General features: G+C 46.6%; 3 protein-coding genes across 3 annotated transcripts; 2 read left to right on the top strand and 1 right to left on the bottom strand.

Annotated features, from left to right (window-relative positions):
* Positions 1–5100: 5100 nt before the first annotated feature.
* Positions 5101–7966, top strand: LOC6600879 (inactivation-no-after-potential D protein). Its single transcript, XM_026985895.1, has 9 exons — positions 5101–5291; positions 5453–6045; positions 6111–6201; positions 6263–6618; positions 6684–6908; positions 6968–7079; positions 7139–7278; positions 7337–7633; positions 7697–7966. Exons 1-9 carry the CDS (start codon positions 5255–5257, stop codon positions 7883–7885), a joined length of 2040 nt encoding a protein of 679 aa, XP_026841696.1. The 5' UTR covers positions 5101–5254; the 3' UTR covers positions 7886–7966.
* On the bottom strand, positions 7963–8837 carry LOC6600880 (60S ribosomal protein L23). Its single transcript, XM_002025908.2, has 4 exons — positions 8810–8837; positions 8595–8678; positions 8395–8522; positions 7963–8212 (listed from the first exon to the last, which is right to left on the bottom strand). The coding sequence occupies exons 1-4, from the start codon at positions 8820–8822 to the stop codon at positions 8015–8017; spliced, it is 423 nt and encodes a 140-aa protein (XP_002025944.1). The 5' UTR covers positions 8823–8837; the 3' UTR covers positions 7963–8014.
* A 1380-nt stretch (positions 8838–10217) lies between these two features.
* On the top strand, positions 10218–12428 carry LOC6600881. The gene is made up of 5 exons (XM_026986836.1): positions 10218–10460; positions 10536–11486; positions 11553–11752; positions 11811–12183; positions 12235–12428. Exons 1-5 carry the CDS (start codon positions 10269–10271, stop codon positions 12331–12333), a joined length of 1815 nt encoding a protein of 604 aa, XP_026842637.1. The 5' UTR covers positions 10218–10268; the 3' UTR covers positions 12334–12428.
* The last annotated feature ends 1 nt before the right edge of the window (position 12429 follows it).

Raw genomic sequence — 12429 nt, 5'->3', positions numbered from 1 at the left:
AAATAATCGTTAGTGTAAATCAATTGGTGAGATCAAAGCGATGATGTGGGCGACATGGCGACAAATGAAAAGAAAATAGAGGACACAAGTCCGTACACAGCCCGTACATGGACCCGTAGAGTGCAGATATTACCAATTTGGGTGCTGTAAATAAAATGTGCACAGCAAATATTTGTCGGCATTGATGGAGATATCGCAAACAAGTTAACACGTGCCCGAGTACCAAAGTATCGCGAAGTGTGAACACGTGCGGGAGAGGCTATCAGTGTCCAAAATCAACAATATTGAATGTGCAATCTGCAATCGTTGTGGGAATGAGTCTGGGGATGGGGGGAGACCTGCAACTGAACAAAAAATCAGGCGGATTCGATTGGGTATCCACCAGGAGAGGCCCGGGCCCGCCTCCCACACTGCCGGAGTACCCATATGGAGCCAACAAATCTTTATTCCCATAATCGCATTAGCCCGTCAGTCTCCCCGTTGCACACTAAATCGAAAATTGTCAAGCCCTCGTCCCAACCAATCCAGCTAACGATTCGATTGTCATTGTCCTGTCGAGCAGGCTGCTTGAAGGAGTGCCCGTGTACAAGCGTTTGAAATTTAATTTAACGCATTTACATGCAGCTTAAGATCTCCCGCCTCTGCGCTGGCCTCGGGGCACTGGCACAGCAAACAAATCAAACGTATTTAGAAGAGCGAACAACTCAAACAAAGGGATGCGGATACGGCTACGGCTACGGATACGGATGATATTTCGAGACTCGACTCGCTTTTCGGCATCCATCCCCCGGCCGGTCCGGCTGTGACCCTGCGCACATGCACACACAGGGAGAGGAGAAAGGGAAAGCTGAGAGCTGAGAGCTGGGAGATGAGAGGGTGGTGGTCTGGCTGCGAGCGAGTTGGAAAAACTCAATATTTGAATAACTTACTACCGTGTGGAGAGCAAACTTTTGAGGCAGCAGCAGCAGAAGCAGTGGAGTGGCAGAAGGTGGGGGCACTTGAGGCAAGCTAAGGACATTGGCGGGTCGCAAAAGGACAATTATTTGCTTACGCGTTGTCATTCAAATTGAGTTTTAATGTAGAGCGGCCCGTAATCCACTAAGTCTCGTTCCAAAAGCACTCTGCAGCGGCCTGCTCCCTGCACCCTGCACCAATCAGGGGCTGCAAGTGCTCCGCTCCGAGTCCTGGGCCTTGTGGTCCTGCCGCTTCATGTGGGCACCATTATTTGCTCTATCACGTTCACGTACTGAAGTTATGAGGACATTATACATCCGTAGTAAACACAAATATCTATAATCCGTGCCCCAGAGGCGGGCATTCCGTGCGTCATGCGAACTTTAGCTGCAACTTTGGAGGGCTGCCTGCTGCCTGCTGTTCCTCATGGAACACATGTACGGCCGTAATTGTTTGTAGATGTCCTTAAACGTCGTGAGAATATTCAGTTGGTTTTCCCTCCCCTCCCCTCCCCTCCGCCACGGCTGTCCTCCCTTTTGTTTTATGTATCTTTGGAGGAGATGTGTATGGTGGAGGAGAGCCTGTTGCGCCTCGGCTTTCAGCTCTGATGATGGGTTCCGTTCCTCAATGAGTTTTCTACAAGTTGAAGTTCGCACAGGTCTCCGATTCGGATGATCGGAGGGAGGTCGAAATATGCAGAGTTAATGCAAGTGATCTGTGTGATGAAATAAATCAACAGAAATTCTATTTTCTAACCGGCAAAACAGGTATCCAGCTACAATTCAGTGGTATCGCCAATTAAGGATTAAATGTATACAAATCTACCATTGCGAATGTCGATTCATATTTTTTTAGAAATGGATGAAAAGTTGGTTCTGGGGGAATTGTGGAGCAATCGTTGTGTGCCTTGAAGGCGGTATCCAATGGCAACAACATTGCCGCACGTGGCCCCAATAGACACTACGATAAGAAGAGCCTATTCCCCATTGACCATTCTCAAAACGCATGCCCAGACTTGTTCCAGCAACAATATATAATTGTCCTGCTTTTAGTTTTGGTGATTCTTCTACAGTCTAAGCAATGGCTCCCACATCTGTACACACTTTCCCAGAAGGTCATTGCAATGGGGCCGTAATGCAGCCGTATACAACAAACTCTTTGAGAAGCGATACAATGAGAATCTCATGCTGTCGTTCAGACTGCACTGCTGGCTTTAAAGGATATGCGGAGAAGGAGCTCGAAGTGGAGGTGTGTGAAGATGATGATGAGCAGGGTCCAATACCCCCAGATGTTTCGAGTGTTTTGACTTTTATGTTTTTTTTGGTTCCTTCTTTTAAACGAGGCATTACAAAAACATAGAGAAAGAAAAGGTACGCCCCGCTTTCGTGGATATGGGATCCCTAACGCCTCTTGTAAGATGCAGTCATTGCATGTCAACGTCCAATATGAATACAAATATATACACAGTAGATCGAGACACTTTAAGGTCCCTTTTAGGTCGTAAGATTGATTGCTTAGGCATGATTAAATTGGTAAATTTTGGTATTGTATAATCTTTGATAGACCCTATGGCTTTGTAGGGATCATCCAACAAGATATCCAATGAACATACCCCAGAACGAAACAGAGTGTCTAAAATTTAGGGGGAATCCATCCAACTGGAAGGCCTATTCCTATGAAGGGATTCCTATGGAATCGCTTTCAACAGCATATCTACGCATATACAGATCAGAATTTCATTACTGTCTCCTATTAAAACGGGACTCCTTTACTTCGCTCACACCCATGTATGGGTGGTCCTTTGCCTCTCTCTCCGTTTCCCTGTCTGAAGGATGCAGGGTAGATGGTAGGATGGAACATGGAGGAACAGGCACAATTTCCATATTATTCCAAATCTTTGTGTGAAGTGTTTTTGCGCAGAAAACTGTAATTCTTATTCATTTCCAGGACGCACTCTGGAGGAGGGCTGCTAGACGATTATTAGCAATTTGATATAACTGCATGTAAGTACAACACGAGAACAAGTCAACAACGGATTCGCACACACACACGTGCACGTGTAGCCACTTACATAAGAGTCGTCCCTGTCCCTGTCTCTCCCTCTCTCCTCGCTCTCTATCGCTGTGCGGAAAATCACTTCAGTTAACTAAATGCGCCGACTGCGGCGCAGCAGCACACTGTTAAGAAGGAGCAGCAGGAAGGGAAGGCTAGAGCGAGAGGCCATGACTGCCGAAAAGCAGCAGCCATTGCGTGGGGCGTGGCCACAGCGGCGACCAATGGCTGTCCAGCAGCGCATCCTGAAGGATATGTGTACATCCTGCCAGCGTCGCTGTCGCTGCTGACAAAGAGGAAAGCGGTTATGAGGAGCAGGCATCGGGGGGGAAAGTTAAGCTCATTTTCACTGCTCTGTTTCTCGTTTTTCGCCTCTCTCTCTCTCGGGGCCTGCTGCCTGCTGCCTCTCTCTCGAATTTACTTTACTAACAAAACATGACTGTTGGGAGGCAAAAAGGAAATTGTTTTATCAAATGGGTTTCCTTACGCTTTTTTATTATGAAATTAATTTCCAACATCGTTCCGCAGTCGTTGACGTTTGCTGCCCTCCCTCCCACACCCCACCTCCCCCGCCACAGTCACAGTTCCCATTTGAGCTGTGGCCATTTTCCAGTTCCATTTTCCACCCGTTTGATGCCCGCTCTTTGAGCATGTGTTTACTCTAGTTTTGCTTTGCCTTTTTCCTCGCTTAGAAATTTTCTATTCGCCTTAAATGGGGAAATGTTTGCGTAGCCCCTCCTTCACTCCTCCTCGTTCGTCTGGCAAAGGCATTAAAATGCAAATCTTAATTATGAATTTAAGATTCGCACACAAATTAAATTCATTTGCCACTCGAATGACAGAAGTCCAGAAACTTTTATTCAACTGCTGCCCTCCCCCTCACCCTGCCCACAGTTTTCATTGTCCGAGGGGAATGGAATCTATCGCAGGAATCCACATTTAGTTCGATGTAATGAAACGAGTAAAATATTTCATTGGTTTCCTTTTTGGTTTTTGTTTTACTTTTGTATAGGATATTCTTACATTTGTCCACATTTATTTGAACGCAGAGATGAAGTCTTTTCCGACCCCATATCATGTCATAATTAGGATTTACACTTAAATATAGATATTGTATATATCTGTATCCAAGCATTAATCGGCTTAAGAGCTCAGCTTAAAGAACGATCCCTACCAAAGGCTTTTCCAAACATTCCCTTCTCTTTTCTACAGATTGGATCAATACATATGTACATATATCGTGCGTCGTGCGTAATCAGCACTAGAATTTCGGTTTTGACGGACTGCTGCTCAACCCTTGGACTAGTTGTAAGGCGACCTCAAACATATCAAGTAGCTATTCTTAATGGAGAAAGGATTCCCACCCAAACACTCTTAGATCTTCAGCTATTGAGTTTTCGACTTTAGAATCTTCGTCTGCTCGATAGAAACACTAAGGTAGTTCCTATTCTAGGTTCCTATTCTGCTTTAGGTGTGTGCCATATGTTGTTCTGTTGTAAGTGCAACGAAAGAAATCGCTAAAATCGATGGGCATTTGTAAGCAACACTTAGGAGGCTTCCCTTCCGCTGGCAGAGTGTTTCTGTTATGTTCAGCATGGACCTGGCCCGGGCTCGAATCGCCGAATCGAAATTAATAAGGTGTTATGGACAATAAAGGTAAAGACAGAGGACTCTCGCCCTGCCTCCAATATCCATGTTGTGACAATCTTCAGGGGGAGTACGCGTACGCGTGGTTTCTGCCGGTCAGGCGGTGATAGGGTGGTGTAATAACAGGCAGCGAAAGTTGCTCAATGGGAAGGAAGCACCTCTGTCAGGTCGATAGTGCACTCTGCTGCATGCAAAAGGTTAACCAAAAGAAACCACAAGTTTCTAAGACACGCGATTAACACTGAAACAAACATTCGATCTAAGATATTGCTTCAAGTGCACTGTGTGCCAATGTGCGCCGCAATCCCCTGAAGCTGAATTCTGCTCACTAGTGTAATCGATACGAAAATCATACTCAAAATAGAATGGCCACTAAGTCAGTTAGCATGAATGTCCGCCAACTAATTGTGAAATCAGTTTAGGCGCACTTTTCCATCGGCTCAAAACGGGCGCTGCCGCCGCGGAACATTCAAAAATCGTAAAAATCGTAAAGCGACAGCAATTCGAATAAAAATAAATTAGCATATTATTTCCCTCGATTTAATGTCCGGCCAGTGAGTGAAGTGTTTGGAGCAGCAGCAGCCGATCCAAGACATACGCGATGGTGCAGTTCCTGGGCAAGGCAGGCGCCGCTGGTGGTCAGTGCTAATAGAATTTGCCCCTATTTCCGTGAAAACTGAGTACTTGGCCTTGAAACGGGGGTCTGCATGCTCTTGCGGGAGCTAACCTCATAGAAATCTTCGCAAGCCGAACAGATATTGATCCTCCAAAACCTATTCTATTCCTATCCCTTTCTCAGAGCTCATTCACATGGTGACCCTGGACAAGACGGGCAAGAAGTCCTTCGGGATCTGCATAGTGCGAGGGGAGGTGAAGGACTCACCCAACACGAAGACCACTGGGATATTCATCAAAGGCATCGTACCCGATAGTCCTGCCCACCTGTGCGGCAGGCTGAAGGTGGGCGATCGGATCCTCTCGCTGAATGGCAAGGATGTGCGACACTCCACTGAGCAGGCGGTCATCGATCTCATCAAGGATGCGGACTTCAAGATCGACCTGGAGATACAGACGTTCGACAAGAGCGAGGAGCAGGCCAAGACCGATCCGCGCAGCAATGGCTACATGCAGGCCAAAAACAAGTTCAACCAGGACCAGGTCCCCGTTAACACTATGGGGATGGGCCAGAGCATGGGGCAGGGCCAGGGCCAGGGCCAGGGCCAAGGCCAGGGGCAAGGCATGGGCATGAACAGGCAGCCCACGATGCAGAAGCGGAACCAAACCTTCACGGCCTCCATGAGAAACAAGCACGCGGCAAGCAACTATGCGGACGAGGACGATGAAGACACCCGCGACATGACCGGACGCATCCGCACGGAGGCGGGGTACGAGGTGGGTCTCGAGTTCTACCCCCAATAGTATAGTCCTCGGATTTGATCCTTTTGTCTGCCCCACAGATCGATCGTGCCTCTGCAGGCAACTGCAAGCTGAATAAGCAGGAGAAGGAGCGCGACAAAGAGCAGGAAGACGAGTTTGGATACACGATGGGTGAGTCTGCTCACCACCATTTCACCAATGCGGCGCGTGCAGAAATCCTGTCCTCCCACAGCCAAGATCAACAAGCGGTACAACATGATGAAGGATTTGCGCCGCATCGAGGTGCAACGTCCGGCCAGCAAGCCGCTGGGAATCGCCCTGGCCGGCCACAAGGATCGACAGAAGATGGCCTGCTTCGTGGCGGGCGTGGACACCAACGGCACATTCGCCAGCGTGGACTTCAAGGCCGGCGACGAGATAGTCGAGGTGAACGGCAACGTGCTGAAGAACCGCTGCCACTTGAACGCCTCTGCCATATTCAAGAACGTGGAAGGAGAGAAGCTCGTATTGATCACGTCACGACGCAAGCCCAACGACGAGGGCATGTGTGTCAAGCCCATCAAGAAGTTCCCGACGTCGTCCGACGAGGCAAGCGATAGGTCCTCTGGAAAATAAATTAATTTTAATTCTCTGTTGTTTCTCCTCCGCCACAGACCAAGTTCATCTTCGACCAGTACCCAAAGGCGCGCTCAGTTCAGGTGCGTAAGGAGGGCTTCCTGGGCATCATGGTAATCTACGGTAAGCACGTGGAGGTGGGCAACGGCATCTTCATCTCGGACTTGCGCGAAGGTTCCAATGCAGAGGCGGCGGGCGTCAAAGTTGGCGACATGCTGCTGTCCATCAACCAAGACGTGACCTTGGAGTCGAACTACGATGAAGTGAGTAGCACCGGGCCCCCAGTCTCTTCTCTAACCAGACTAATTCCACGTGGTCTCAGGCAACGGGGCTGATCAAGCGGGCCGAGGGCGTTGTGACCATGATCCTTCTGACACTCAAGAGCGAGGACTCCATACGCGCCGAGAAGGAGGCGGAGGATAAGAAGAAGGAGGGTATGCAAGTGCAGAGGAAGCCCGGACACCATTAACATTTCTGCTCTGTTCTCCTACAGAGGCCAAAAAGGAGGCGGAGAAGCCGCAGGAGCCCGCGACAGCCGAGATCAAGCCAAACAAAAAGATCCTCATTGAGGTGAAGGTTGAGAAGAAGCCGCTGGGCGTCATAGTGGCTGGCGGCAAGAACAACCACGTCAAGGTAACGCACGGGTGGGGTGGCAACAACACTTGCTAAGCCTTGCTAATCTCTTTTGCAGACTGGCTGTGTCATCACACACATCTACCCGGAGGGAGCATTGGCCGCGGACAACCGTCTCAAGATCTTCGATCACATCACCGACGTCAATGGGAAGCCGGTACACGTTGCGAACATGACCACGCTGAAGGTGCACCAGCTGTTCCACGTGACGTACGAGAGAACCGTCAATTTCACCGTCTTTCGCGCCGATCCGCCCGAGCTGGATAAGTTCAACGTGGAGCTCATGAAGAAGGCGGGCAAGGAGCTCGGCCTCTCCCTCTCGCCCAACGAGTTTGGCTGCACCATCGCGGATATCGTGAGTGCTCGAGACGCTGTGAATAGTGCAAGCTATAACACAAAGAATCTCTTGACTTTGTAGGTACAAGGCCAATATCCAGAGATCGACAGCAAGCTGCAACGTGGAGACATCATTACCAAGTTCAATGGCGATGCACTGGAGGGGCTCACGTTCCAGGTGTGCTACGCACTCTTCAAGGGCGCCAATGGAAAGATATCGATGGAGGTGACTCGACCGAAGCCCACGCTGCGCACCGAAGCGCCCAAGTAATAGGCAGAGTCGAACACTCGCGAATACATCCTCCAGAGCTGCGACAGCAGTCCATTGAATAAAAGATCCGACAACTCTTAAGTGAAAACAAACTTCGTTCCGTTATGGGTTTATTTTTAAGGAAATTCCTTAGGCTATAGAGCTTGCATTCGATGCGATACGGGGCCACAGGTCAGCGCATTCCTTGGCCACAGGCCCGGTGATGGCCGACCCCTTCATTTCGCCCTTGTTGTTTACTATGACCCCGGCATTGTCTTCAAAGTATATAAACACCCCGTCCCTCCTGCGGAACGGCTTGCGCTGCCTGATCACCACGGCAGGCATTACCTACAAGAGAACATGAAACACAAATCAGTAACCAGCAAATAAATCAAACCACATGAGCATTCGACGAAAGGTGTGCGTTAGTATGCCGGCTCAAAACATTTTCACTGAAAGTGGTTCCACTTTGCAGCTCAGCACATTTCTCACACACCGTGCATCGAAGAAACTGCAATGCAAAAACTCACCTTCTTCCTCAGCTCTGGCTTGCCCTTCTTGACGGTGGCCACAAACATGTCACCGACGCCAGCAGCAGGCAGACGATTCAGACGACCACGAATGCCGTGCACGGCAATAACATACAAGTTCTTGGCACCTGGAATGCAACAAAGAAGCTGGGCATTAGCGGACGCCATTCGGATGCGATATTATTTTCATGCACACTTACCAGTATTATCAGCGCAGTTCATGACGGCGCCAACAGGCAAACCTAGGGAGATGCGGAATTTACCTCCCGCGGTACCACCACGTCCTAAACAACGAAAAGCACAAATAATTAGTCAAACCACTTCATTGCTCTACACTTATGCTCGTTGCACATTCGTTTTACGCGGATGGCCCATATTTAAGGCGCTTTAATTGGATTATTTTTATAGTTTGTACCTCTCTTCGACATTTTGCAGCGTTCGGGAACAGGAAGTTAAAAGAAAGAGAAGTCTGACGTCTCGTATATCGATAAGAAATCGAACTTAGCCCACATAAGCCCCCTCTATTTGACGGAAAATATTACGGATTGTAAGTTTTTCTTTTAGATCCATGCCATCTGTGTTCTGAGCTTAAAAAAAACTCGATATCTTTCAAACTGCCCTGAAGTTATAAAATTTGCAATTTTTTCGGTGAAACATTAAAACACCCCTTGGTTTACAATGGGTTAATCATTCTACGTCAAGGGTTGAAAACCATATTGCTCAATTCGGATATTCCGTTGAATAATGCTGGCTAACTAAAACCCTTAGTTTTGCCCACATAATTGTATGCCATTGATTAATCAATTTTATACTTAACTGGCTAATTTTTAGTCCTTGCTTTTATTATATTTTTTCTAAAACAAGGTTAAAACAAAATAGTTCAACAAAAAAAGACATCGCAATGTTTCCGTTAGTTTGATATGAAGACGAAACGTAATTTATAAAGACCTTTTCTCAAATCGATATTCTTTAGACATTATTAGTATCTTGTGCATAGTTATCTCGATCCTAATATCTACGGAGCCTGGGATGACAAACATTTACTCAACTCTTCATATCCATTTCCCAAGGGTATGAAAACAAATGTTGCCGGCAATCATTGTTGTCAACCGGTTATGACGACTAATTCCTGGTTATTCTTTCTTCCGTCGAATATTCCCAGCTATATAGATCTCTCAGTTTTGCCCAGATAATTTTGTTTGACAGATGAATAAATTTTAATCAGGATTAACTACTTTTAAGTACATGCATGATTTTTGTTTTGACAAAAACACGGTTTCAACAATTCTTTTTGGCTGGGATGACAGACATTTTCTCAATTCTATATCATGGAACATAACATTAAAACACCCCCTTGGCTTACAATGGGTTAATCATTCGGTCTCATCTTAAAAATATACCGTAAATATACTGAAAATATATTTTTTTTAACCTGGTTTGAAATATCGTAAGTTTACGAACAAGTATCGATATAATCTATCTTTCGATATTTGGAACCTGGGTGCTGCCAGACATTTGATGGAATAGATGTAGTTCTTAATATACAAAACCACTAACTAACTATAGAGTATAAAGATGTCACAAACCATCTTTCTGTATTAGAACCCAGGAATTTAGCAGACGAGTACTAAGATAAAAAAATCTTTACAATTTACATGAGCTGGCAGCCCTAACTAAATAGACCATATGGCAACCTCGAATGGAAGTCCAGTTATTTCTAAAGTTTCCAAGCGCGTCCCTTTAAAAACTAGCACAAAAGAATAGAAAACAACGGGAAAAACAGCTTTGAAAGTAAAGTTTAAAGTAAACAATAGTAGCGCTTATCATTTAATTTTGGGCGGTTTTTGTGCTTAATTATTGTGCTGGCTCTCAATATGGATACACGTGAACAGCTCAGCCTCGTAAAGAAGATTGTGCATTCTGTGCTGGTGTCGTCGCCGGAGATAATGACGATCCAAAAACTAAGTCGCGACTACAAGGAGATGGAGGGCTCAGAAGTGCCGCATCGGCAGTTCGGCCACAGAGACGTCGAAACTTTTCTCCGCTCCATTCCAGACGTCGTTACGGTATGAATCAAGCCATGTTTTCGTAGGACTCTTGTGCATAATCAAACTAATGTTCAAATCACATTCAATCAACAGGTGATCGGATCTGGACCTATGGCTCTTGTCCATCCACTGGCAACTGCAAAGTCGGCGCACATTCAGAAATTCGTCAGCCGCCAGAAGATTAAATCCAGAAAGTCAAAATTTCATGCTGGACAGAAGCAAACGTTTTTGTATAACCCGAAGCCATCAAATTTGGGTTTTATCAACGAGTCTGTAAGTAAGGCCTCGTCTGTGCAGATGCACAATCCGGTCAATACGTTTCGGCCGCAAATGTATCCACTTGTGCTGCTCCCAAACGGGCAGTTCTTTAATCCCGCCTTCCAGCAGCCTCCTGCTTACTGTCACTGGAAGAACGCCCAAACCAATTATCCAATGAATGATTTCAATCGCCCTCAAATGAGAGTGCGTCCGAGTTTCAATCAACCCGTTCTTCCGCAGAGAATGCATAACATGCATAACTATCTGCAACCCATCCGAAATCCAAATCTAGATCAGCGTCCACACCCACCAAGGCACACTTTGACTGCAATACAAAATCAACCGCCAATACGCAACCCAACTCGAGAGCTCGCTCCGTCTGCGCGCTTTGATTCCATAGTGAATTCATTCAATAATCTATCACTTGCTAAAGATGATAATGTCCCAACTGGTGAGGTGAAGAAACAGGAGAGAACTGTGACTGATGAGAAGCAACTGCCCATCGAATCCTACAGGTCCGACGATCATAAAGTCCTACCGAATGTCACGGTGCCTGAAAAAGATCCAGTGTCCGAAGCGAAGCAACTGCCCACCGAACCCTACAGCTCTGACGAGCATAAAGCGCTACCTAATGTCAGTGCGCCTGAAGAAGAACCAGTAGTAGAGCTGGGGGAACCCGATCGTGTTGTGCTTGAACTCGCCAAGCCGAAAGTGGCTGTGTCCGACGTATACGATTCCTCCAGCGATGATTGCAAAGATACTGATGCCTTTCCAGCGTATGCTGTGGTAAAGTTTCAACAACTATTTTGCAATGTTATATTTCGCTTAGAGGTTGCTTCTCTTCTCTTGTAGGATCACCGTGTTCTCAGTGTCGACTATCCGCGCGACGCGGTTCGCTCCGATTACAAGTTGTCTCGTCTCGACTTGGAAAAAACTCTCAAAGTGGATGAGCGCTACTGCCTACAGCTTGTGGAGGTGACCGATCCGCATAGTTTCCACTTCTGGATATTCGACGACTACGACCTATATCATACCTTGTCGCACAACATCCAGTAAGGAAAACGCTTTTTTTGTTGCTGAGTTTCTCTTACTTGCAGTTTCTTCTTGCAGGAAATTCTACAGAGACTTGGCTTCAACGACGTTCACGATGCCGAAGTACCTGTTGACACCCGGCCATCTGTGTGTTGTCTGTCCCAGCAATACATCGGTGTGGGAACGCGCCAAGATTGTCAGCCAACGTACCGACAATGTACGAAAGACAATCGAGGTAGAGTTAATCGATACGGGCATTGTCGATACCGTCTATAAAAAAGACGTTAAATTTTTAATGGAACAATTCGCTAATATGCCGCCGCAAGGAATGGAGGGGCGCCTGGCTTATGTGTCTCCGGTTAAAAGTCTGCACTGGCCATCGAAGGTTGTCAGCGCATTCAAACATCAAGTGTACAACCGCAGACTCTTCGGAAAAGTGGAGGCCATCAAGGTAGGATGTTAACCGAATAAGTTGATAGATATAAAAATGTATATGTTTCAGAACAACATAGCGTATATGGTGCTCGTCGATGAAGATTATGTAAATTTGAACCTTTCGCTGATAGACTCCGGCTTGGTGCGTCGCCGCTTGACGGCTTAGCAGACAATTCTTTTACATTAATTACCTAACATTTATATCTTATCTCGTTTTTGTTTTTTGTTTTTTTTTTCGACATGGAATGTCAAATTTGTTTCT

The sequence above is a fragment of the Drosophila persimilis genome, unplaced genomic scaffold, assembly GCF_003286085.1.
Source record: "Drosophila persimilis strain 14011-0111.01,24,50 unplaced genomic scaffold, DperRS2 tig00000002-arrow-pilon, whole genome shotgun sequence".
Lineage (NCBI taxonomy): Eukaryota > Metazoa > Arthropoda > Insecta > Diptera > Drosophilidae > Drosophila > Drosophila persimilis.
The sequence above is the reverse complement of the archived record's forward strand: the minus strand, read 5'-3'. Positions and strand labels throughout refer to the sequence as shown.